The sequence below is a fragment of the Furipterus horrens genome, unplaced genomic scaffold (genome assembly GCF_987537825.1).
Source record: "Furipterus horrens unplaced genomic scaffold, mFurHor1.1.pri manual_scaffold_7, whole genome shotgun sequence".
NCBI lineage: Eukaryota > Metazoa > Chordata > Mammalia > Chiroptera > Furipteridae > Furipterus > Furipterus horrens.
Genome location: NW_028327177.1, coordinates 58,488,292 through 58,516,214, shown reverse-complemented (window position 1 = coordinate 58,516,214; position 27,923 = coordinate 58,488,292). Strand labels below are relative to the sequence as shown.

The 27,923-nt window shown below is 37.3% G+C and overlaps 1 protein-coding gene across 1 annotated transcript; it reads right to left on the bottom strand.

The window, feature by feature from the left end:
• On the bottom strand, nucleotides 1–27,923 carry LY96 (lymphocyte antigen 96). Its single transcript, XM_090282883.1, has 5 exons — nucleotides 27,726–27,923; nucleotides 19,536–19,625; nucleotides 6,513–6,641; nucleotides 851–903; nucleotides 1–128 (listed from the first exon to the last, which is right to left on the bottom strand). The coding sequence occupies exons 1-5, from the start codon at nucleotides 27,835–27,837 to the stop codon at nucleotides 30–32; spliced, it is 483 nt and encodes a 160-aa protein (XP_090139009.1). The 5' UTR covers nucleotides 27,838–27,923; the 3' UTR covers nucleotides 1–29.

Sequence of the window (27,923 nt, the reverse complement as noted above, 5' to 3'; positions counted from 1 at the left end):
TTGAACAATAAAAATATAATAGATTTATTCTAATTGAAATTAGGGTGGTGTATGATGGTAAAATTCAAACAAAAAAGCATTTCTTCAGTACTCCCGGTGATGGCTTCCACAACACATCTGTATTGTCCCTAAAATGAGGAATAAAAAATACAAATAATATAAAATGTTTGATGCTTCTATTTTGTAAGACTTTTGTAAGAATTTTTTCTTACTAGGAGGAAATCATTTAAATAGGGTTGGTTATCATTTTCTCAGTTTTTTAATGAGATGAGATTTTATATGTCTAAATTCAACAAACATTTATTTCCCAATTATGAGTATGTTTTTTAACAATTTTTTGAGACTAGCCTATGAGATTTCAAACATTAGATATAATTTGTAAACAAAATCAGTAAAGAATATGCATTGTTAAAGTTTATTTTAAAATAGTCACTAAAAGTGAAACATGCAAAATTTCATTGCTAGGTATCTAATGTAAACATCTAAAATCACATGGTTATTACTCATGGAGATAGTTACAGAGTTCTAGACAGTAGTTGTACAATGCTTTCACCCTAAAATCATGCAACATATTAATAATGAGTATTTGCATTACTTTTTAGCTGTGTATATTAGAGAAGAAACATGAAGTGAAAAACGAGCTTTCTTTCGTGTAACGTTTTTATATGTCCATGTTCTTTAGAAAGAAGAAATGGCGAAGTATGCTAAACCAAATAAAAGTAGGAAAAATATCTTGAATATCTCAATTTTGTGTCATGAATTTTAGAAGTTGCAAATTACTTATTCAAATTCTTCACAGATCTGTTACTGCCAAAGATTAAGAAAATACAGAATGACTCTTGGACAATACCTTAGAGAATCGTATCCCATCAAAAGAGAATGACACCGTTGTATTCACAGTCTCTGTAAACAAAACACAAAAATGTATTGGTCATCACTAGGTGACTTTTTTTGGTAGTACGGCTACACCTTTGACACTCTTACTACTGGAAGCTGCAGTCTCAGACAAAATTGTAAAAAAAATAATAGGTCTTATACACTGGCTCCCATTCTCCTGGGGCTCCTCTGCCACCACAAGCCTCTCTCAGGGCCAGCTTTAGGGGATACAAACTTTAGGGCCCAAAAGTGAATAAGTGGTGAACAAGCAAGTGCTAATATGCTTTATCCCAAGTTATATATGTGCATAGTTAATGTTGCTGCTCCTATAGCAGGGTATAATAGAGAAGGAAAGTTATTTTAGAAGTAGATCTGTAATATACTTACCAATTTAATTCCCAAACTTTCAAGGGTCTCAGTATTTCTTAAATCAGAATGTCATAAGCTGTGAGCCCACCTAGTTAGCTGCCAGATGGCCATGTTTATCTGAACCTTCCAAAATTACCTGGAGCTCAACCTGACCAAATCAGAACTCATTATCTTTAAAAATATGGCCTTTCTTTTGGACACATCATTTCAGATAATGGCACTTCCATCAATATGGTCATCAACCCTCGAGCAGTTCTTGATTTTACTTAATCTTTGCCTGCCACATCAATTCAGTCAGTATGTCTTTCCAGTCCTGTCTCCCAATAAGATCTCCTGGTCAACTCCCCTTGACTCCAAATCTGCCATCTTTTTCAGCCCTCATGGACTCTCACTGTCTCCTAGCTGCTCTTTCTTCCACCAAAGTGTCCTGCCAGCCAATCCCCTCCTCCTTCCATATGGACACTAGCTATCTGCAGAAATGGACATCTCTATAGGGCATCCCTACCCACTGACAACAAGCTGCAGACCAGTATTTTGAGAATGACATATGCCTGCTCTTGCCCCCTGTTCTGGGCTCATCTCCAGCAATTCCCCATGAGCGCATTCTGCTCCAGCTACAAAAAAACTGCTCTCCAAATAAGCTACATCCTCTCCTGGCTCGACGTGTCTGCAGACACTGTTTCCTCTTCGGGGAGCATCCTTCCTCCTTGTTCTCTAAGTTAAGACTCTAGTAAAATACTATCTAAAGCCTTATCTGAATTATTCTGTCATGGTAAATTGATAACTATGTATATAGTTAAAGCTAGGAGCATATAAAGGACTTCCAGTCAAGATGGAGGTGTAGGTAGACACGCTTTGCCTCTTTGCACAACCACAAAAAGAATTACAACTAATCTCAAAAAAAAAAAAGAAAAGAAAAGAAAAGAAACACCTAGAACCGTCAGAAAAATGAGCTGTATGGAAGTCTGACAACCAAGGATTTAAAGAAGCCACAATCATTCAGACAAATAGGAGCAGCAGAGACATGGAGACATGGAGATATGGAGATGGGGTGAAGAGGCAAGGAGATGTAGTGTGGCATGGAGAGATGGCAGCAGTGGCAGAACAGGCATGGGTGGTCCCACATTCACATGTGGTAGATAAAAATCAGGAAGGATATCTTGGGAGCGAGCAATCCCAGCCCCAGGCCACACCATACAGCCAGGGTTCCAGTGCCAGAAAGATAAATTCCCATAACTTCTGACTGTAAAAAACAGTGAAAGTTGGGGCAACAGAAGAAACTGTGGGATTTCCAAGAAACTTCATTTGAAGGGCCCCCATGGTCTTAAAATATATGCAAACTCACCCACTCTGGGATTCAACACCAGGGCAATAGCTGGAAGGATGCCAGTCACATATGGGGAATAGGTGAAGTGACTGGAAACAGGGTGAGTGCTGGGAAAACCCCCAGAAGCCAGGAATATGGCACAGTTCCCTCTCCAATCCCTCCCCCAACACAGAGTCACAAAGTGATAAAGCAGGTTGCCCCACCCTGGCAATTACCTAAGTCTCTGCCGCACACAATTTATAGGTGCCTTTTACAGGGAGTCAAAGCAGCTCTACCTAATGCACAGAAACAAAAACAAGGAGGCTGCCAAATTGAGGCAACAAAGAAATATGACCCAAATGGAAGAGTAGGACAAAACCTTACTAAAAGAACTAAGCAAAATGGAGATAGCGAACCTATCAGAGCAGAGTTCAAAATGCTGGTAATCAGAATGCTCAAAGAACTCATTGAGTACAGCAATAACATAAAGGAAGAAATGAAGGTTACACTAAGTTAAATAAAGAAAAACCTATAGAGAACCAATAATGATGGGAAGGAATCTGGGATTCAAATCAATAATTTGAAACATAAGGAGGAAAGAAACATTCAACCAGAACAGAAAGAAGAAACAATAATTTTTTTTTTAAAAGATACTATAAGAAGACTCTGGGATATCTCCAAAAGTGTCAACCTCCAAATCATAGCAATGCCAGGAGGAGAAAAGGAAGAGCAAGAAATTGCATCTTATTTGAAAAAATAATGAAAAAAAACTTCCTTAATTTGGTAAAGGATATAGACATACATATCCAAGAAGGAAAGAGAGTCCCAAACACTTTGGATCCAAGAGGACCACACCAACACACATCATAATTAAAATGCCAAAGGTCAAAGATAAAGAGAGAGTCTCAAAAGCAGCAGGAGAAAGGCAAAGAAGTATCCATAAGATTGTCAGCTGATTTCTCAAAAGAAACTTTGTAAGCAAGAAGGGACTGGCAAAAAGTACCCAAAGTGATGAAAAGCAAGGACCTACAACCAAGACTACTCTATCCAGCAAAGCTATCTTTTAAAATGGAGAGGCAGTAAAGTGCTTCCCAGACAAGGTAAAGCTAAACAAGTTCATCATCACCAAGCCATCAATCACTACATGAAATGTTAAAGGACTTATTTAAGAAAAAGAAGATCAAAACTATGAACATTAAAAAGACAACAAATTCAGAACTATGAACAACTGAATCTAAAAAAACAAATACAAAACAACAACAACAAAAAACACTAAGCAAACAACCAGAACAGGAACAGAATTATAGGCATGGAGATCATTTAGAGGGTTATCAGCTGGGAGGAGGAATGGGGGGAATGGAAGAAAAGGTGCAGGGATTAAAAAGCACAATTGGTAGGTACAAAATAGACAAGGGGATATTAAGAATAGTAAAGGAAATGGAGAAGCCAAAGAACTTATATGCACGACCCATGGACATGAACTTAAGGGTGCTATTGCTGGAGGGAAGGGGGTACCGGGCAGAGGGGGGCAAAAGGGAAAAATTGGGACAACTGTAATAACATAATCAATAAAATATACTTTAAAAAACCTAAGAGCATATAACTTCGATTAGCTCCTATAACATTTTGTTGTCATTTTTGTTCCCATGACTGTCTTACCCAGAACAGAGACCCTCTGAAAACAGAGACCCTATCATGCAACTTTGGATCACATGGGCCTAAATCATGACCTGCTCAGATTAGGTTCAACAGATGTTTGTGGAAGGGACAGGAGAAGATAAGGAAGAAGCAGGCAGGCTGGGTTCAGTCTGACATATGTTAGATCTTTAGAAATGAAACTTTGAAAATTCAGATAAAATGTCAGCATAATCCCCAGAGAATCAAATGTGAAATCACTGTAAACAGTTGTTTAGAAAAACAAAACAAAACAGTAATCTCCCAAGAGGATTTGTTTTCAGAGAAAGCATGGTACAGTGGAAGAGTAGGCCTTAAGAGTCCAGAGGTTGCTCAGTTACTAGTTCTCTGAATGACCTTGGGCACAGTTTTAAACCACTTAGTCACTGGTTTCCTAACTTGTAAAAATAACAGGACTATAAAATCAGGAACAAAACAAAACAAAAGAATTGACATGAATATTTATTATTTAATTACCATCATTTTAAAATTCTTACTCTGAGTATTATTTTATACACATGCTCTAATTTAATCTTTGAAACAATGTAAAATCAGCTTCACTGTGCCGATTTTACAGATGAGGAAAATGAGGCTGATTGTGACCCAAGGTCACATTTCTAGTAGGTGGGAAAGCTGGGACACTGACTCAGGTCTGTGAAATTTTGAGCGTAGACTCACCATCAATGCCAGCTCCATGATTTGTATGTGGTTGGGGGTGGCAGATAGAAATGTAGACAGATGGTTGGCTGGCAGATATACAGCAAGCACACTGATTTACTTAAAAACTATTTTCTTTTTTTTTAAGTTATTTATTTATTTATTGTTTTTCTATAACAGTTGTCCCACTTTTTCCCCCACTGCTTGCTCCCACTCAGCTCACCCTTTCACTTTTCTTAATGACTGCTAGCAATCATACAATCATATAATCAAACTGATGTCCCTTTCAAAGCAAGTATAATCCTTTCTGTTATAAATTTTTATATTATTCTAATGCCATTGATTCCCTACCCTTATTTTTTATATTTGGTCCCATCTATATATCTAATTTTATATATATAAATTTAATATATGCATGTAAACTACCTGAAACCTTTTTTTTAAACATGAGAGGACATAGGTTAATAGTAAATAATTATATGGGAAAACATTCAACCTCAATAGTAATAAAAATGTTAATATAACAATTAAGTAGTTCTTTTCCTAATCAAGTTTTTTTAAAACTTTTTTTCTTAAATGATAATGCCCAATGTTAAGACAGGGATTAATCTACTATACTTATACTTTGTTGGTGGTATAATGTATAAATTGGTACAATCCTTTAGAAAAGCAATTTGATCTCATGCGAATAAAAGCACAATTATACTAAAGCCATTTAGAAATATCTCTAGGAGCTATATTTCTCCTTCTTCCAAACATGGGAATATTCAAATCTAAAAAGTGAGGAAAATTATATACAGAAACATATTAATTATAATATTATTTATAATAGTACAAATAACAGAAAACACTAAATGTCCAATAGGAGGATAGTTAAGTGAACTAGGGCATAACCCACTAAGGGAGATCTTTCACTGTAAAATATTTATACTGTATTCTATTTTTGAACCACATGGACATAGTTATCTACTTAAAAAATGAATAAATTTTTTGAATTGTAGTCAAGTATTCTTACAATGACATAAATAATATGCATAAAAAGAAATACTCCAAAATGACTTTAGAAATATGATTTGTTGACTTCTTTATTGTTTATACTGTTCAATTTTTGGTAATATGACAGTGTGTTATTTATAATCTTTTAAACTATTTAAAAATACTAGTTTAAAATTATGAAGAAAAACTTCCACAAGTTTGCATTAAGTGACCTTAAGGTCTTAAACTGTAAAATTGTATGAGTCTGTGAAAAATTCCAGGATGAAAAAAAAGGAGGAAAACATTTTCCAATGAAGAAACCAATGTAGCTTCATAGTAAAATCTAGTGAGTTTCTATGAAAAATAATAAATGTAATGTTTAGAAAAAGATCCATAACCAACAATAAATGTACAATATTAATCTGAACAAGGTAAAAATTTTAATAGCCCTTCAAACACACCCAGGTGTCATCTTAATAATAACTCAGTAAGATAATTGTAAAATATTGTTTAGACTGCTAAAAAGTAAAAACTTTGAATGGAAATAAAGAATTATTATCAGAAAAGAAACCTCACATTTTCAGTGTATTTAATTTTTATAACATGTTCATAAACGATTATATTTTAGTCTGAGAGCAATGAATTACATGCTTACCTCCTTTTAGAGCTCTACAAAAAGAATATTCATCATCAGGTCCTCGGCAAATAACTTCTTTGCGCATTGGGAAATTGAAGGTTTTAAAAGATACATACAAATTGAAATATAATTTTTTAATGTCTCTTCCTTAAAAAGAAAAAAAAAACCCTATTAGTCCCTCAAATAGATTATTTTATAAATAATAATTAACATTTATTATATATGTAAAATGTGCTCTGTGCTTTTCCAACATTATATCAATTATTTATCACAACTACCTATAATGTGAGTATTGTGATCCTTGTTCTGTAGATAAGAAAACTGAGATTCATGAAGATGGCGGAGGAGTGAGGGGAAGCTGCGCTTTCAGGCTCCCGGGACCCATCTGTGGTTTGGACTAATTGCAGACAGAACATCTCAGTGAGCAGCTGGACACTGGCAGGAATCGAGCCTTGGCACTTCTGGATTAGAGAAAAACCATCTGGGAACAACCTGTTTAGTGAGGATAGTGGAGGAAAAAGGGATGAGACGAGATTCCTGACTGAGGTGGCTGCCCGAGCTGTAGCTGGAAGTATACAAAGGCTTTTTGGCGGCCACAGGCTTCCCCAGAGAGGAGTCGGGAGGAGAGCGGATCTCTGCCCGCTGGCAGAGATGGGACTCGACCAGGTGGCATTGGCGCTGAAGGACAGGAGACAGCGTACTGCTGTGCCAGTGAGAATGTAATTTTCCTTTATATTTTTCTCTTGTGGACTGCGGAGACGGGTGGAAAGTTTGGGGGAGGTAGGACATTCTTGAGGAGTGCAGGCGCAGAGGTGCGCTCGTCCACTCCCCAACCCTCCCCTTGGGTCACTAGGGTGTTCATAGGGAAGTGCCCTCATTCACTGGTCCAGGTGCGCAGAGCTGCGTGTCCAGGTGCATGGGGCTGCGTGTTCAGGTGACCCTCAGACACGCCCCAACAGACATAACATCAGTACCCCAACGGACGCAGGGAGGGCCCACTGGACACACAGAAGACTGTGAGCAGACACACCTGGCCAACTCCAGATAGTGCCAGGCCAGAGTGCAGACCACTTGCTCAGGCTCTGCTCATGCCCACCCAGGCGGGTGCAGGAACGGCGGGTGGCTGCAGTGCGGGAACAGCGGGCGGCAGTGACTCACAGACACTCACTTCCACTATGCGCAAGTGTCTGGGGCCCCGCCCTGAGAGGCCAAAGACCAACTCCCTGAACTGCGGCTCCGCAGGCCTGAGGCAAGCTCTCGGGCTGCCTTGCACTCGCAAGGGCGCCCACGCAAAGGCACCTCAGCTAGCTCCAACAGGCGCCAAAGGACGGTGGCCGCACACCGCTGCTGCAAGAAACAGGAACCTCTGACCCACCTCATTAGACCAGCTGTGGACGCAGAAAAAGAAGACGACACACAAAGGCTGAACTGAGTAAAAACACTCCTTTTTTCTTTTCTTCCTTAAAGGGAGGAGAAAAAAAAATACTATATCTCTAATCTGTTTCATACAATCTCTCCCTCTCATCCTTTCTCTTTAATTGTTGTTTATTTGTTTGTGTGTCTAGTTTAGTCTCCCTTTCATTCTAAACAAATAGAATATAATTACTATATAAATCCAATACTATACAATCCCACTTTCTTACTATATGCTGCATTCTTTCCTCCCTTTCTTCTATTGTTATTAACATACAATGTAAATATTACCTACTGTCTTGCAGAGTCTCAACTATTATTAATCTGTTATCCCCTCTCTCAAAAATCATATTTTTCCTCCCTAAAAACAACTCTTATCTACTCTTCCTATAGTATAAAAGCTCTAATATCTCTACATTTATATTAATACTGGCTCGTTGGCTGACGATAGTGGGATGGAGGGTGGGAGATATTTTGGAGGGTGTGGGTCTCCTGCCTGGGCTGTGTGTTTATGTTTTTAACAGCATCTCCACAAAAGAACTCAAGACAAAGTGGACAGAGTGACTCTCAATTAACTAGCCAGAAGGAAGATCCCACCAAAGAGCATCTAAAATATAACCAGACAGCATAAACAAACGACATAAAGGGCACACCAAGAACATCAGGTTCAGGAGATCAAAGAGACTGCACCACTGAAACCCCCAGATCTCCCATAAAGAATCTCATATCACAAAGGTGGGAAGTCAGAGCAGACAAATCCAAAAAACAAAAACAAACAAGAAGAATCCAACATGGTAAGACGCAGAAACAACCTCTCAATGAAAAGAAAAGAGGAATCCCCAGAAAGAGAAGTAGATCGAATAGACATAGCCCAAATGTCAGACATGGAATTCAAAACAATGGTGGTGAAGAAGCTCAATATACTCGACAACCTTAAAAACAACTATGACAACCTTCAAGGAAGTTACCAACAGCTCCAAGAAAATTACAGGGAACTTGCAGAGAACTACACCGGCATAAAAAAAGACATAGAAACTATCAACAAGAACCAGGAAGAAATGAAGAATTCAATCTCTGGACTCAAAAACACAGTAGAATCAGTCAAAAGCAGACTAAATGAAGCAGAGGATCGGGTTAGAGAGTTAGAAGATAATGTAGAGAAAAATTCCCAGACAATACAGCAAAATGAAAAAAGATTGAAAAAGTACAAAGAAGTAAGGAAATTACAGGATAGCATAAGGAAAAACAATATCAGAATCATTGGAATTAAAGAAGGATCAGAAGAACAAGGAATAGATAAACTGATAGGAGAAATAATGACAGAAAGAGAGAAAAAGTTATACAAGTTCAGGAAGCACAGAGAGTTCCAATGAAGAGGAACCCCCAAAACCCACTCTAAGGCACATCATAATTAAAATGGCAACATTCCAAGACAAAGAGAGAATCCTAAAAGCAGCAAGAGAAAAACAGCAAGTAACATACAAGGGAGCTCCGATAAGGCTATCGACCGATTCCTCAACAGACACACTACAAGCCAGATTGGAATAGTCAAAAATATTTCAAGCAATGAAAAATAAAGGCCTACAACCAAGAATACTCTACCTAGCAAGGCTCTCATTCAAAATGGAAGGCGAAATAAGGAGTTTCTCAGACAAAGGAAGACTAAAAGAATACATCTCCACCAAACCAGCATTGCAAGAGATGCTAAAGGGGATGTTCTAAAAAAAAAAAAAAGGAAAAAAAAGAGAGAGGAGATGAACAGAGGTACAAAGGGAAATGAATAAATACACGTCAATAATAATCTTAAATGTAAATGGATTAAATGCTCCAATTAAAAGACATAGGGTAATGGAATGGATAAAAAACAGGACCCATATATTTGCTGTCTACAAGAAACAAACCTCAGAACAAAAGATTTACATAGACTGAAAGTAAAGGGATATAAAAAAATATTCCAAGCAAACGGACCTGAAAAAAAGCCGGGGTAGCAGTCCTTATATCAGACCAAACGGATTTCAAAGCAAGGGCAATAAAAAGAAACAAAGAAGGACATTTCATAATACTTAAAGGAACAATCCATCAAGGAGATATAACACTGATAAACATGTATGCACCCAACAAAGGAGCACCCAAATACATAAAGCAAATACTAGAAGACCACAAGAAGGATATTAAGAACAACACACTCATAGTAGGAGACTTCAACACTCCATTATCAACAATAGACAGATCATCAAAGCAAAAAAACACAAAGGATATACAGGCATTGAACAACACACTAAACCACATGGAATTAACTGATATATATAGAACTTTTCACCCCAAAGAAGCAAAATATACATTCTTTTCAAAGGCACATGGGACATTTTCAAAGATAGACCACATAATAGGACACAAAACAAACCTCAACAAATTCAAGAAAATTGAAATTATATCGAGCATCTTTTCAGACCACAATGCCTTGAAACTAAAAATCAACCTCAGAGAAAAAAATCAAAGACACCCAAACTCATGGAGAATGAATAACATGCTATGAAATAATGAATTGGTTAACAATGACATCGAAGAAGAAATCAAGAAATTTCTGGAAACTAATAATAATGATCACACAACAGCCCAAAACCTATGGGACACAGCAAAAGCAGTCCTAAGAGGGAAGTTCATAGCAATACAGGCATACCTGAAAAGGATAGAAGAATCTCAAATTAAAAAATCTAACCCTAAAGCTACAAGAACTAGAACAACAACAACAAGCAAAGCCTAGGGCAAGAAGAAGGAGGGAAATCATCAAGATCAGAGCAGAATTAAATGACATAGAGACTAAACAAAGAATCCAAAAGATAAACGAAACTAGGAGCTGGTTCTTCGAAAAAATAAAGAAAATTGACAAGCCTCTAGCCAGGCTCATCAAGAAAAAAAAGAGAGAAGACCCAAATAAACAAAATCAGAAATGAAAGAGGAGAAATCACGAGTGATACCACAGAAATACAAACGATAGTAAGAAATTACTACAAACAACTGTATGGCAAGAAATTTGACAACCTAGAAAAAATGAACAAATTTCTAGAAACATATAACCTTCCAAAGCTGAATCAAGAAGAAGTAGAAAGTCTCAACAGATCAATAACAAAGAAGGAAATTGAAACAGTAATCAAAAATCTCCCTGCACACAAAAACCCTGTACCGGATGGCTTCACGGGTGAATTTTACAAAACATTTGGGAAAGAACTAACTCCTACCCTCCTCAAACTATTCCAAAAAATCCAAGAAGAGGGAAAAATCCCAAACTCTTTCTGTGAAGCCAGTTTTACCCTAATCCCCAAACCAGGTCAAGACACAACAAAGAAAGAAAACTACAGGCCAATATCACTGATGAACATAGATGCTAAAATCCTCAACAAAATATTGGCAAACAGGATCGAGCAATACATGAAAAAGATCATACACCACGATCAAGTGGGATTCATCCCAAGGATGCAAGGATGGTTTAATATTCGCAAATCAATAAATATAATACATCACCTAAACGGAATGAAAGACAAAAAATCACATAATCATATCAATAGATGCAGAAAAAGCATTTGATAAAGTACAACACCCATTTATGAAGAAAACACTCAGCAAAATGGGAATAGAGGGAGCATACCTTAATATAATTAAGGCTATATATGAGAAGCCTGAAGCCAACATCATACTCAATGGACAAAAACTGAAAGCATTCCCCCTGAAATCAGGAACTATACAAGGCTGTCCACTCTCTCCACTTCTATTCAACATAGTGTTGGAAGCCCTAGCCACAACAATCAGACAAGAAAAAGAAATAAAAGGCATCCAAATTGGGAAAGAAGAAGTAAAACTATCATTATATGCAGATGACATGATAGTATACCTAGAAAAGCCTATAAACTCCACTAAAAGACTACTCAATGTAGTAAGTGAATTTGGCAAAATAGCAGGGTACAAAATAAATATACAGAAATCTAAGGCATTTCTGTACACCAACAATAAAATATCAGAGACAAAGAGGAAAATACCATTTACTATAGCAACAAGAAAAATAAAGTACCTAGGGGTAAACTTAACCAAAGAAATAAAAGACCTGTACTCTGAAAATTACGTAACACTGAAGAAAGAAATTAAGGAAGATACAAATAAATGGAAGCAAATACCATGTTCTTGGATGGGAAGAATCAACATCATCAAAACGGCCATACTACCCAAAGCAATTTACAGATTCAATGCAATCCCTATTAAAATACCAATGACATATTTCACTGACCTAGAGCAAATACTCCAAAAACTCATATGGAACCATAGAAAGACCCCGAAGTGCAAAAGCAATCTTGAGACAGAAGAACACAGCAGGAGAAATCACAACACCAGATACCAAACAATACTACAAAGCCACTGTGATCAAAACAGTCTGGTACTTGCATAAGAACAGACATATAGATCAGTGGAACAGAATAAAGAGTCCAGAAATAAATCCAGGCCTCTATGGTCAACTAATATTTGATAAAGGAGGAAGGAACATAAAATGGAGTGAGAAGAGCCTCTTTAACAAATGGTGCTGGGAGAACTGGACAGGGATTTGCAAAAAAATGAAACTAGATCACCAACTTACACCACAGATGAGAATAAACTCAAGATGGATCAAAGACTTAAATGTAAGTATGACACCATAAAAGTCCTAGAGTAAAACATAGGCAGGAAAATTTCAGATATCTCACGGAACAATATTTTCACGGATACATCTCCTAAGGCAAGAGAAATAAAGGAAAAAATAAACAAATGGGAATACATCAAACTAAAGAGTTTCTGCTCAGCAAAAGAAAACATCAGCAAGATGAAAAGGAAACCAACCGTATGGGAAAACATATTTGCCAATTACATCACAGACAGGGGACTGATCTCCAAAATATATAAAGAGCTTATATGACTTAACATCAAGAAAACAAATAACCCAATTAAAAAATGGGCAAAGGGCCTGAACAAACACTTCTCCGAAGACAACATACAGAAGGTCCGTAGACACATGAAAAAATGCTAAACATCATTAGCCATCAGGGAGATGCAAATAAAAACCACAATGAGATACCATTTTACACCAGTCAGAATGGCCATCATCAACAAATCAACAAACAACAAGTGCTGGCAAGGATGTGGAGATACGGGAACCCTACTGCACTGTTGGTGGGAATGCAGACTGGTGCAGCCACTATAGAAAACAGTATGGAATTACCTCAAAAAACTAAAAATGGAACTGCCTTTTGAACCAGCGATTCCACTGCTAGGATTATACCCAAAAAATCCTAAAACACTAATTTAAAAGAACTTATGCACTCCTATGTTCATAGCAGCACTGTTTACAATAGCTAAGTGCTGGAAACAGCGTAAATGCCCATCTGTAGATGAGTGGATCAAAAAACTGTGGTACGTTTACCCAATGGAATACTATGTAGCAGAAATAAAGAAGGAACTCCTGCCATTTGCAACAACATTGATGGAACTAGAGAGAATTATGCTTAGTGAAATAAGCCAGGCAAAGAAAGAAAAATAACATATGATATCACCTAATACAGGAAACTAAAGAACAACACAAACAAACGAACTAGATAGGACAAAGAGCAGAATAGCAGTCAATAGGGGGTATGGGGGAGGGAGAGAAGGGGGATAAGTAAGGGAAGGGTTTATCAAGGAACGTGTATAAATGACTCATGGACAACGGGGAAGGATATGATTGTGGGAGAAGGGTGGGTTGGGTGGGGGAGAGAAATGGGGGAAAAAATGAGACAACTGTAATTAAAAAACCAAAAAATAAAAAAATAATAATAATAAAAGAAAACTGAAGTTTTGAGAGGGTAACTAGTGAATTGTAATCAAAGAATATTTCACAGTAACAATTACGTGCTATGACTAAAAATAGAGGAACCTATTTAAAAAACTATCAACTGAAGATATAAAATTTGCTGTTCTAGTTAGTTTCTCTAGGAAGTTCAAAGAAAGAAAAGGAAATGACAATAATCAACTCAGTCCACTTTTTAGTAGTTTTTTTTTCCAGATTTAATGTGTTTTATTGATTAAAATATTACATTTGTGCCAATTTCCCTTCCCTCTGCTTCCCTCCACCCAGTGGCCCCCCTCCCTCCAGTTGTCCTCCCCTTTTAGATTATGTCCATTAGTTGTGCATACAGTTCCTCCCAACCTCTCTCCGTCTATTCCATTCCCTCCTACCATGATCCCCAATTCCTATATCATCTCCCTCCCTCTCCCCACTCCCCCTCCCTGTTGACCTCCCCCCAATATGCTTCCCGTACCCACAGTTCCTCTTCCACTCTCGTTGCCTGTTTAGTTTGCCTTTGTTTCATCTCCCTAGCTTCTGTTTTTTAAACCAGTCCCTTTAACATCTCATATAACAGTGGTTTGGATCTAATGAACTCTTTCAGTTTTATTTTGTCCTGGAAACACTTTCTCTGTCCTTCTATTCTGAATGACAATTTCGCTGGATAGAGTATTCGTGGTTGTAGGTTTTGGATTTTCATTACTTTGAATATTTCTTGCCAGTCCCTTCTTGCCTGTAGGGTCTCCCTTGAGAAGTCAGCTGATAGTCTAATTGGGACCCCTTTGTACATAATTCTTTTCTTCTCTCTTGCTGCTTTTAAGATTCTCTCTTTATCTTTAATTTTTGACATTTTGATTATAATGTGTCTTGGAGTGGTTCTCCCTGGGTCCAGTCTCTTGGGAACTCTCCTTGCTTCCTGGACCTGCAAGTCTATTCCCTTCCCCAAGTCTGGGAAGTTCTCCTTTATTATATTTTCACTCAATTTTTCAAGTTCTAGTTCATCTTCCTCACTCTCTGACAAACCAATGATTCTTATGTTGGGCCTTTTATAGCTGTCCCAGAGGTTTCTGATCCTCTCATTGTTGCTTCCCATTTCCTCTCTCTGCATTGGTTGACTGCTTGTTCCTTCTCCATATTCCAGTTTGTTGAAATGAACTCTGGATTTTTTTTCCTCACCATCTGTCTCGTATGTGGTTTTGTTCCTTTCGTTATGAATGTTTTTCGCTTCTTTCTTATCTTTTTCCTGCTCTTTTGTGAATTCTGTAAGCCACCTGATAACAATGGCCCAGAACTGAGCCTCTGACAGGTTTCTTATCTGTTCATCTGTCAGGTTCTCTATCTGTTGCCTGGTGAGCTGTGCCACCGGGATTTCTATAGTTGTCTGCCTCATTTTGACAGATGCGTTTTGTTTTCTTGGGCCGGCTGTAGGGGGCAGTGCCTGTGTACGCGTCACAATTCAGCGACCGGCGCCTGTCCACGACCTATTTCGCAGCGCTGTGGTGCTTTCTTTGGGGGCGGGGGTCCAAGATGGATTCACACAGTTATTCAGCTAGGAGACCGGGATCCGTCCTCCCGCCCCCCTGGGCCTCACTGTTCAAGGCAATGCGGTGGCTGCTTTCCCCAGCGCTGGGGTCGCGCACTGCCAGGGGCTTGACTGCAGCCGGGATTTTTCGCTGCCCCGCCGCTGTCCCAGGTGCGACCACAAACAGCGCTGCCCTCTTTAACTCTTACCTGCCCAAATGGCACCGCTGGTTTATAACTTCATATGTTGGGCTTCCGTGTAGTTTTATTTTCTGGAATTTCTAGTTATCCTTTGTTTTGAAGTAGTTGTATTCCTCTCTAGTTGTAGAGGGAGACCTAGCGTGTCCGTCTAAGCCTCCATCTTGCCACTTTTTAGTAGTTTTGATGAAAGACTTCTTAGAGAACAAAATTAAACCTTTTGATTAAAAATTGGGTGTAAGAGCTATTTATTAGAGCCTCACGATCACCCTATAACCAATTAACATGAAAAAAACTCAGTAAACAATGATTGCCTCAATTCTTATAAGTTATTCCATTGGCCCAACTAGAAAATACATATGATCTATTTTACAATGAAAATAATTAATTATAACAACCACCTCATTGAAAACATTTTCCTAATAAGGCCACCATAACTCATTGTAGCCATAATCAAAGGAAAAGTTTTCTACCTTTAACTTGACCTTGACTGTGTGTAACAACTGCCAAATCCTTCTTCAAAACTCTCCTTCATTTGGTGGTGTTGCTCCCACTCTCTTCTGGTTGTCCTCCAACCTCTCTGACTCTTTCTCAGTCTGTTCATTAATTCCTCTTTATTAAGGTTCTATCCTCAGTTTTCCTCAATAGCATTTATTCTGCACAGTCTCCCTGGCTTTAAGTGCCACATAGGATGCTAATTTCCAAAATGTCATCTTTAGTCTCAACCTTTTTCCTGAGCACTGTCTCCTATGTGCATTCAATATCTCTATTCAAATGCGCTCATTACTTTACCCTACAGGTCCTAAATTGATTTCCTCATCTTCACCTGCAAATCAGCACTAGAATTCCCAATCCCAATAAATCTTACTAGTCTTCATTTCATTTCCATTACCATGTTCTTAATGCAGGCTCTCATTACTCTGAGCCCAAGGGACTACAAAACTTCCTAATTTGTCTCCAATTCTCCACTTACAGGGTAAAGTATAAAGAATATAAAAGGGTCTGCTTCAAACAGTGGTCCATGGTCCACTCCATGGACTTTAGCTTGAACCTCTCAAAAAGCATCAATGTGAACAGAAGTTGAAGAGCTGTTTTTATGAGAAATTCCTGTCTGCAGGACATAGCTACAGCTGTGGTGTCCAAAGACAAGGCAGGACAGGGGAGCCTTCTTCCATTTCTGTATGGAACACAGCATGTTCCCAGTCTTCAGTGACTCCAAGGAAGTGCTGTTTACATCTTGAGAAGCTTCTTGCCATTGGACATCACTGTGGTCATGTTAGGCACATGAAAAGTGGTCAATCTGAGGTACCACTTGAGTGGCTCAGTGGGTCAGGGATATTAATGTGGATGTTGGGGTGAGAGACAAGAAATTGGTGGCTGCCATGTGGTAACAAAGAAGACTGTTTTTAACCTCACTTAACTCAATTCCAGGATCTACCAGGAGACTTATGGAGCCAAGGAGACTTATGGTCCCACTTTATTTGTCAATCAGTTAATGGTACACAAATAATTTACTAGCAAGGTTATAAAGTCTCAAAACACATAATTTCCATTCCCAACCTATTTTTGATTCAGTTTGTACTTATAGTTCTTACTGAATAGAAGTAGAGACAGCACATAAAAATAAGTTTGATTTCTACTATGTGGCCCTACACTTCACACAGAAATTCAAGTATATTCTAAGGAAACTCAAGTCATAATTGCAAAGCTCTATAAAAAATATAACTGAATAATTATTTTCTAAGTAAATTAGTATAATGTGGGGGGTAAGAAGGGGAAGGGTCTAATTAAGAGACTAGAATAAATGACCCATAGATATGGACAATGGGGTGGGTGAGGATTGACCATGGGAGAAGGCTTGGGTGGGATGGGGGGAAGCAACGGGGGAAAAATGGGACAACTGTAATAGAAAAACAATAAATAAATAAAATTTAACAATTGATATAATGTGATATGAACATCATATTTATTGAATGATTAAGGTATCCATAGTGGCCACAGAGATATGCTACTCAAACTTTCCTTCCAAAGACCCTGCTAGAAGAAAGGTAGTTGGCAGACAGCCCCCAGCTGCTTAAACTTTGTATCCATCTCATCCAGAAGCCAACCTCCTGCAGGTTGCTCCTCTAATGACTGAGCACTGAAAGAACACTAGGGCCAGCCTACTCCTGCCTGTCATGGAACACTTGTGATAGGCAATCTTTGCTCTAAGGCTCCCCATTGACCTGGCTGAGAGGATTTCGGGGATGCATTTTGGTCTGATGACCATCTTACAAAATTCTCCTTCTTTTCATCTCTCATTTCAAAAGCATCAAATCTGTACCTCAATCTGAACCCTCCCCTTGCCTGCTTGGGCATCCTCTTCCCTTTATCATTCATCAGCATTTCCTCCACATAAATCTCTTTTATGTCTAATTCCTTCTCGGTATCTGCTTTTCAGAGAACCCTGAGTGATATCATATTGTATTATTATTACTTGGGCCTGGAAGGATACAACTTGTTTCCTGTGTGTAAGGGCAAAGGGTTTGCTTGAAAATTAGGTCATTTTTTATGTCAGTAATCCCTTCTGTCAAACATCTGGGAGAAAAACACATCATATAGAGCAGAAAACAAAACCTGAGAAAAGAGGGAGAAATTGTAGAGCCTTAACCAAGCAAAAATTTAGAAAAGAAAATTATTTCTTTTCCCTTGGCCAATGAATAGAGTTAATTTTTCTTTGCTCTGCACTATCATTAAGTCTCACTACAGTCACTTTACTTATCTTGCTATATTATCTACAGATCTGACCCTCCAGTTGCACTGAGAGATTCTTAAAGGTCAAGAGAATGTCTTACTTATCAATGAATTCTCAATACCTATTACAATACTTGAAATACACTACGCATTTTTCAATGAATAAATGAGTGCAGAAACAAAGTATCCAAATGCAGGTTGAACAATTAAGGTCAGAAATATTAAAACATGAGTTTTGTCTATTATTTCTGGGTTCTCAGCTATCTCTTTTCTTGTAAACTGGAGAACTAAAATCAGTGGGAAATCCTTATTTAAACTTACTTATGTGAAAGCACTTTATAAAGTATAAGCTCAAATATAAGTTACACTGTAAATGATGATGAAAGCAATATGGTAATGCAGATGATGAGAGCTGAAGTTTTCTGCAATCCTAGGGCTTACACACAACATATCTGACTTATATGAGAGGATAAAAATTGTATGTGTTTTCCCAAACACTCAGGTCCAGCCATCACCCAATTTAGTTCTTACTAAGTTGATGACAACTAAAACCATTGAGAGGAAAAACAATAAAACACAAAATGAAAACATTGTCTTTTTTATCCTATAGTCTTCATTTTTTTTTAGAAAGGTCACTTTTAGAAAAAAATATCCTGGTTTCCTTATACACAGATCTTTAGTGGAAACCCAACTTTACTTATCAGTTGAATAGCTAGTGATTGACAAAAGATTATACCTATTAGATTGTTAGAAGTCTCAAGTTATTTCCACTTTTACCCTCATGCCATTATGTGATCCCCTCCCTATTAGTGTGACTGAGTGAGTTACTTATTACAAACAAGTCAAGCAAAGTTGATAAAGTGACACTTCCATGATTAAGCTACATAAGATTGTGACTTTTATCTTGTTAGCTGACTGTCCCCTTTGCTGGTATTGATGAAGCAAGAAGTCAGGTTGAAAGGCCCATATCGCAAGGAACTGAGGGCTGGCCAACAGACAGACAGTAACTGAATACTATCAACAATCATATGAGAACTGAGGTGAATCCTTCCCTGTTTGAGTTTGAGCCTTCAGAAGAGACTCCAGTCCTGGCACACAGCTTGATTGCAACCTTGTAGGAGACCCTGAAGCAGACACAGTGAAGCCATGCTCAGGCTTCTGACACATAAAGACTATGAGGTAATAAATGTGTACTGTTTTGAGATATTAAGATTATGGTCATTTTTTACATAACAATAGAAAACAAATACATGTACCTTTGGAACACAATCATCTGTCATTGACATTTTTTAAACTCTTTTAATTGATCTACAAAAACAAGACTTTGGACTTACTTGGAATGTAGAAAAGATGCAAATATCCATGGCTTCCCTTCAATTCTATACAGGGTTCAGGGATTATTGAAATAGGATATTTCATGTTATCTAAATGGAATAAAGATAATGTCAATAAATTAATTCCAATAAGTAAAGTATTCTGAAATTCAGCATCCAAATGATGCCTTTAGCACTAAAATTATATAATGAGAAAAATTGTGGGTGGTTAAAAATATTTCCCTCCCCAGAGGAATGTAAGCAGGATGGCAGAGGAGGTAGTCCAAGACCCTTCTTCCCCCCAACAAACATTCAAATTCAGCAACAATTTGTTAACAAATTTCCTTTGTAAGAAATCAAAAACGAATTGAAAGTTTCCTATGTCCCAGAAGAAATCAAATGCAGACTCACTGAAGTTGGTGGGGAAAATCAGGACACCCTCCCAACAGAGACCCCGTGCCTGGCACAGCAAAGCCAGGAAAAAATCCCCTGACCTCTCCAGCTTCACTTAGTAGGGAAGATGCTGTTTCATGCATCCAGACCCCCAAATTATCCAAGGGGTATCCCCACAGGACTGAAGAAATAGAAAGTCAGAACAGACCTAAAACTAATATGGAAATTGAATAAAAAAATCAAAATTTTCCCAACAAAGAAAAGCCCAGGACCATATGACTTCATAGGTGAATTCTACTAAACATTTAAATAAGAATTAGCACCAATATTTCTCAAACTTTTCCAAAAAAATTGAAATGGAGGAAATACTTCCCAACTCATTTTATGAGCCCAGAATTACTCTGATACCAAAGCCAGACAAAGGTATCACAAGGAAATAAAGCTACAGACCAATATCTCAGATAAATATAAATGAAAAAAATCATCAACAAAATACTAACAAGCTGAATTCAACAACACATTAAAAGGATCATGTCCATGTGGGATTGATTCCTCTGATGTAAGGATGGTTTAACAAATGAAAATCAACCATTGTGATGCACCACATTAATAGAATGAAGGATAAAGATCATATGATTATCTCCCAGCACCCATTTATGATAAAAAATGCTCAGCAAAGTGGGAACAGAGGGAACAAACCCCAACTTAATAAAGACCATATATAAGAAACCCACAGCCAACATCAAACTCAATGGGCAAAACTACAAGCACTCCTGTTAAGATCTGGAACAAGACAGGGATGTCCACTTTTGCCACTCTTATTCAACATAGTACTGGAAGTCCTAGCCACAGCAATCAGATGAGAAGAAGAAATAAAAGGCATCCAAACTGGAAAGAAAAAAGAAAAACTGTCATTATTTCCAGATGACATGATACTGTATAAAAGAACACTAAAGATTCCACTAGAAAACTACTTGAACTGGTAAATGAATTCAGTAAAGGAGCAGAATACAAAATTAATATCCATAAATCAGTTGCATTTTTTATTCCAATAATGACCTATCAGAAAAGAAAATCAAGAAAATAATCCCAACCCTGACTAGTATGGCTCAGTTGCTTGGGCACCCTCTCAAAAAGCAAAAGGTTTCTGGTTCGATTCCCAGACAGGGCACATGCCTGGGTTGTAGGTTTGATCTCCAGGTGGGGTTGCATATGGGGTGTAACTGATCTATGTTTCTCTCTCTCTCTTTCTCCCTCCCTTCCCCCTCTCTAAATATAAACAAGTAAAATATTATTTAAAAAGAAAACAATCCCATTCACAATTGCTTCAAAAAGAATAAAATACTTGGGAATAAATTTAACCAAGAATGTAAAAGACCTATACATGGAAAATTATAAGACACTAAAGAAAGAAATAGAAGAAGATACAAATAAGTGGTAGCATATACTGTGTTCATGGGTAGGAAAAATTATCATCTTTAAAATGTCCATATTACCCAAAGCAATCTATAGATTCAATGCAATTCCTATCAAGATACCAATAGGGTATTTCACAGAACTAGAACAAATATTCCAAAAATTTATATGGAACCACAACAGGCTCTGCATAGCAATAGCAATCTTGACAAAGAAGAACAAAGATGGAGGAATCATGCCTCCTAATATCAAACTGTATTACAAGACCATAGTAATCAAAACAGCATGGTACTAGGATAAAAACAGACATATAGATTGATGGAAAAGAATAGAAAGCCTAGAAATAAACTCACACATTTATAGTCAATTAATATTTGACAACGGAGGCAAAAACATACAATGGGCTAAAAATAAAACTAGACCACCTTCTTACACCACACACAAGAATAAACTCAAAATGAATTAAAGACTTAAATATTAGATTTGAAACCATAAAAATTCTAGAAGAAAACATAGGCAATAAAATCTCAAACGTTTCTTGTAGCAACATATTTTCTGATATATCTCCTCAGGCAAGGGAAACAAAAGAAAAAATAAACAAATGAGATCACATCAAAATAAACAGTTTTTGCATAGCAAAGGAAACCATCAACAAAATAAAAAGACAATCCACTGAATGGGAAAACATATTTGCTGAAACATCTGATAAGGAACTAATATCCAAAATTTATAAAGAACTTTTAAAACTCAACACCAAAAAAAACCATACAATCCAGTTAAAAAATGGGCAAAGAACCCGAAAAGACACTTCTCCAGAGAGGGCATACAGATGACCAAAAGACATATGAAAAGATGCGCGACTTCACTAGCCATCAGAGAAATGCAAATTAAAACCACAGTGAAATATCAGCTCATACCTGTCAGAATGGCCATCGTCAATAAATCAACAAACAACAAGTGCTGGCAAGGACGTGGAGAAAGAGGAACCCCCATGCACTGTTGGTGACAATGCAAATTGCTGCAGCCACTGTGAAAAGCAGTATGGAATTACCTCAAAAAATTAAAAAGGGAACTGTATAATGACCCAGCGATTTTACTTCTGGGAATTTATCCAAAGAAAACTGACATACTAATTAGAAAGAATATATGCACCTCTATGTTCATTTTAGCATTATTTACAACACCAAGATATGGAAATATCTCTGGTGTCCACCAGTAGAGGAGTAGACAAAACAACTATGGTACATTTACACAATGGAATACCACATGGCCTTAAAAAAGAAAAATTTTAACATAGGCAACAGCATGGATGGACCTGGAGAACATTATGCTAAGTGACATAAGCCAGTTAGAGAAAGACAAATACCATATGATTTCTCTTATATGTGGAATCTAATGGACAAACTGAACTAACAAGCAAAACAGAGACAGACTCATAGAGGGTCAGGGAAGGCTGGGGAGTGGAGGGATTAAGCAAAAAAGAAAAAATAGAAAGAAAAAACTCATGTACATGGACAACAGAGTGGTGATAGCAGGAGGGAGGTGGGTGGGTGAAGGTGGAAGAGAGTATAGGGAGGGTAAAGGGTAATGGAAAAAATACAATAAAAAATAAACAATAAAATCCCTCCCCATAAAATTACATGACCACCTCAAAAGATGCAGAAAAAGTATATGACAAAATTCAACACTCTGTTTTGGTAAAAATTCTCAACAAACTTGGATTAGAGGAAATGGTCTCAACATAATAAAAGCCCATAGCTAAATATCATACTCAAGGTTGAAAACCTGAAACTCTTCCCTCTAAGATCAGCAACAAGCCAAAGATACCTACTCTCAACATAGTATTGAAAGTCCTAGCTGGATCAATTGCACAAGAAAAATAGATAAAAGGTATCTAAATCAGAAAGGTAGAAGTAAAATTTCCCTGTGTGCAGATGACATGATTTATATAGTGAAAACCTAAAACTCTATTAAAAAAAGAAAACTGTTACAACTAACCAACAAATTTAATAAAATTGCAGTACACAAAATCAACATACAAAAATCAGTTGCATTTCTAAACACTAACAATGAGCTACCTGAAAAGGAAATTAAGGAAACAATCCTATTTACAATAGCACCAAAAGAGTAAAATACTTAGGATTAAACTTAACTAAGGAGGTGAAAAACTTGTATCCTGAAAATCATAGAACATTGATGAAAGAAATTAAGACACAGATGGAAAGACATTCGTATTGACTGGAAGACCCAGTACTGTTTTCTTTGTTTAATTTTTTTTAATTTATTTTTTAACAAGGTTACTTTATTTTATTTATTTTATTTTATTTATTTATTATTTTTATTTTATTTTATTTTTTTAGAGAGAGAGGGGAAAGGAGAAAGTGAGGGAGAGAAACATCAGTGTGCAGTTGTCTCTCACACACCCCAAACTGGGGACCTGGCGTGCAACCTAGTCATGTGCCCTGACTGGGAATCGAACCCAGTACTGTTTAAATGTCCATATTACCCAAAGCAATCTACAGATTCAATACATTCCTTATCAAAATCTCAATGGCATTTTACAGAAGTATTTTTAAAACTCTAAAATTCATGTGGAACCACAAAAGACCACTAATAGCCAAATTAATCCTGAGAAAGAGGGGGAAAAAATTTAGAGGAATTACATTTCCTGACTTCAAACTATATTACAAAGCTACAGTAATCAAAATAATATAGTATAGTACAGATAGGTATATAAACCAGTGGCAATGAACAGAGATCCCAGAAATAAATCCATGCCTATATTGTCAAATGATCTTTGACAAGAAGCCAAGAATGCACAATGGGAAGAGAATAGCCTCTTCACCAAATGATGCTGAGAAAACTGGATCTCCACATGCAAAAGAATGAAATTGGACCCTTAACTTACACCATATACAAAAATCAATTCAAATTGGTTAAAGACCTAAATGTAATATTCAAAACTGTAAAAATCCTAGAAGAAAACATATGGGGAAAGCTTCAATGACAATGACTTTGTGACTATGACACCAAAAGCACAGGCAGCAAAAACATGAACAAGTGGAATTATATCAAACTAAAAAGCTCTTGCACAGCAAAAGAAGCAATCAACAGAGTGAAAAGTTAACCTATGGAATGGAAGGAATTATTTGCAAATCACATATCTGATAAAAGGTTAATATCCAAAATATATAAGGAATTCCAACAATTCAATTGTAAAACAAAAAAAAAAACCTTATAACCTGACTTTAAAATGGGCTAAGGACTTGAGTAGACATTTCTCTAAAGAAGACATGCAAGTGAGCAACAGGTATATAAAAAAATTGCTGAATATCACTAAGCATCAGGGCAATGCAAATCAAAACCACAATGAGATATCACCTACCTGTTGGGATGGTTATTATTTTTTTTTAAAAGTGTTGGCAAGAATGTGGAAAATTAGAACACTTCTACACTGTTGGTGGGAATGCAAAAATGGTGCAACCACTTATGGAAAAAAGTATAGATTCAATTACAAATAGAACTGCCATATGATCCAGCCACCCCACTTCTGTGTAATTATCCAAAAGAATTAAAATAAGGATCTCTAAGAGATACTAGTACTCCCATGTTCATTTCAGCATTATTCATAATAGCCAAAGTATAGAAAAACCTAAACATCCATTGATAGATAAATGAATAAAGCAAATGTGGTATATACATACAATGAAATACTGAATACTGTTCGGCCTTTAAAAAGGAAGGAAATTTTGCAATTTACTACAACTTGAATGAATCTTAAGGACATAATGCTAAGGGAAACAAATTAGTTATATAAGGGCACATACTATATGATTCCACTTACCTGCAGTATCTAAAATAGGCAAATTTGTAGACTCAAAGAATGGAATGGGCCCTGGCTGGGTGGCTTAATTAGTTGGAGCATTGCCAGTACACCAGATGTTGCAGGTTTGATCCCCTTCCTTTCTATCACAAATCAATTTAAAATATATATCCTTGAATGAGGATTACAAAAAAAAAAAAAAAAAAAAGGAGTGGAATGGTGGGCTCCAGGGGTTGGGGTTGGGAGGAGGGGAAATGGGGAGTCACTCATCAACAGGCATAAAATGTCAGTCAAGCACGATGAATGAATAAGCTCTAGGGATCTGCTGTGTGACATTACGTCTATTGTCAGCAATAATGTACTGTACATTTAAATTTTTAAGGGAGTACATGTTATGTAAAGTGCTCTTGCTACAGTAAAGTAAAATTTAAAATTCTGGACAAGTAAAAATAATCTCCCTATAAGGTAAATAGATTAGTGTTTTAATGTCTCTACATTGTTAAGATAAAGGTTGAAGTCATTAACTTAGTTTAAGCTATGTACAAGGGAGAAATATTCCCCAGAACATATTTTTATAAAATTACTTCTTTTATTTTGGGACTTTTTAACCAGTCTGGATTCTCTGAGGTGTAGAAGGGCATGGCGTTGAGGTGGGGACAGTGCCTGGCAGGCTTGTACCACACACCCACTTGCCTCCTCGGTCCTGCATCCACGGGGCAGCAAGGATCTCTCAGCATTAGAGTGAAAGAAGTAAGATCCTCCCTCAAAAATCAAAAGACAGATCAAACCATTGTTACTAAAGAGCTTAAAAATGAATTATAATATGAAGTGTTACATAATAAAGGCCCTCTGAAACTTATCACAGAGAAGATAGCATAATCAACATGTGGGGCCAAGCAGACTGAGGAGCCTTCCTGGAAAAGGGCAATGGCCATTGATCTTGCAGAACAAAGAAATTCCAGAACCAAATTGAGAGGGAATTCAGCTTGCTCTAACACCTGTCAATTATGTTAATTTCTGGGAAGTAACTTTATGTTAGCGTTTTCCAGAGTGTGTTTCTCAGGATAGTCAACACACACTCAAAAAATAAAATAAGCCCTGGCTGGTGTGGCTCAGTGGATTTACTGCTGGCCAGTGAACCAAAGGGTTGCTGGTTCAATTCCCAGTCAGGGCACATGCCTGGGTTGTGGGCCAGGTCCCCAGTTGGGGGTGTGCAAGAGGCAACCAAACATTGATGATTCTCACCCTCTTTTTCTCCCTCCCTGCCCTTATCTCTAAAAATAAATTTAAAAAATATTCTTAAAAAGTTAAATAAAATTGAAAATCTGGAGATTAAATAGATTTCTTCATTGCAAAACTTCTCAGAACTTGACATACACATATAATTTTCCTCAAAATGATTAAATCGTAAATTCCTTTTCCCCAAGAATCTCAAAGAACTAATATTTGGGGAAGCCTCCCTTTCTTCCTTTCTGATACCACCAGTGGGCAGAAAGCCATCCAACCCATGGTTAGCAACTAAATGGAAAGTACCAAAGAAAAACAGTGATGAAGTCCTGAAGCTATGCTTTCAGAAAAAGGAAACTGGAGGGGGGTGGGTGGAAAGCAGTGATACAAGCAGTTAATAGCATTAGGGTATGGCTGATTTTTTACAAGTGATCAAGATTGTTTCTACGTGGCTCTGTGCTAAAAATTTTATCTCACACCAATTCTTGTAAAATAGGTTCTAAAATCACTTACATGTTACAGATTAAAAAGCTGCGGCAGAGAGAGGCTACGTATTTTGCTCAATGTCACATAGCCAATAAGTGACAGAACCAGGCTTACGTCCAAATTAGGAGTCCTCAAAAATCACAGCCTGGAACACTTAGAGAATACCCGTTATATGCTGACACTGTGCTTAAAAAATATATAATGATAATACAGCTTAGAGCAGCGATTTTCAATCTTTTTTCATCCCATGGCACACATTAATTACTAAAATTCTGTGGCATACCAAAAAAAAATTTATTTTTTTGCTGATCTGACAAAAAATAGGTATAATTTTGAGTCATTCACACCATAAGGTGGGCTACTGCTGTATTGGCTGTTGTCATTTTCTTATTTGACAATCTAAGGGAAAAGAGATTAGTGCCCCTGACTAAATAGTCAGGTATTGCATGTTTTAAAAATTCTTGTGGCACACCGGTTGAAAATCACTGGCTTAGAGCATTACGTAATTTCAGGAGGCAGCTAGGACTGTTCTTCCTTGTCAAGAAGAACCAGTCTTGGAGCTAAGGCAAAGCTCAGAAGCAGACGGTTCTGCTGAAACTGAAAGGAATGTGAAACTGGATTCAAAGTGGGGAAAGCTGACCACAGGCAACAACAAAAAGCACTTGGAACTCAAGCACAACAGTTTAGAGACTGATGAAGTCTGTGAAGGATCAAGAAAACCCACACAAGGGGGTCAGCAGCCATCACTCTTGCTGCCGGCAGCAGCTAGTACACACTATCATTTCCTGTGTCTCAGCCGCAGCAGAGAGATTCTTGTGAAAACACAGCCTTGAAATGGTTGACCTGCTTGTTGCTGGTGCACTTACCGCAGTAGCTATACCATATACTCGAATCAGAGGAGTTGCAGATCCAGTGTTGCTCCTCGGGTTCAGTAAATGTGGAAGAAAATAGGGTGGAAAAGAGCATAATTGGAAACATGATTTAATAGCTCCAAAACTACAAATACAAAGAGAACCAGTAACTCATCATCAGGCTAGTCCCTTCCAGTAAGTAGAAAAGATTAA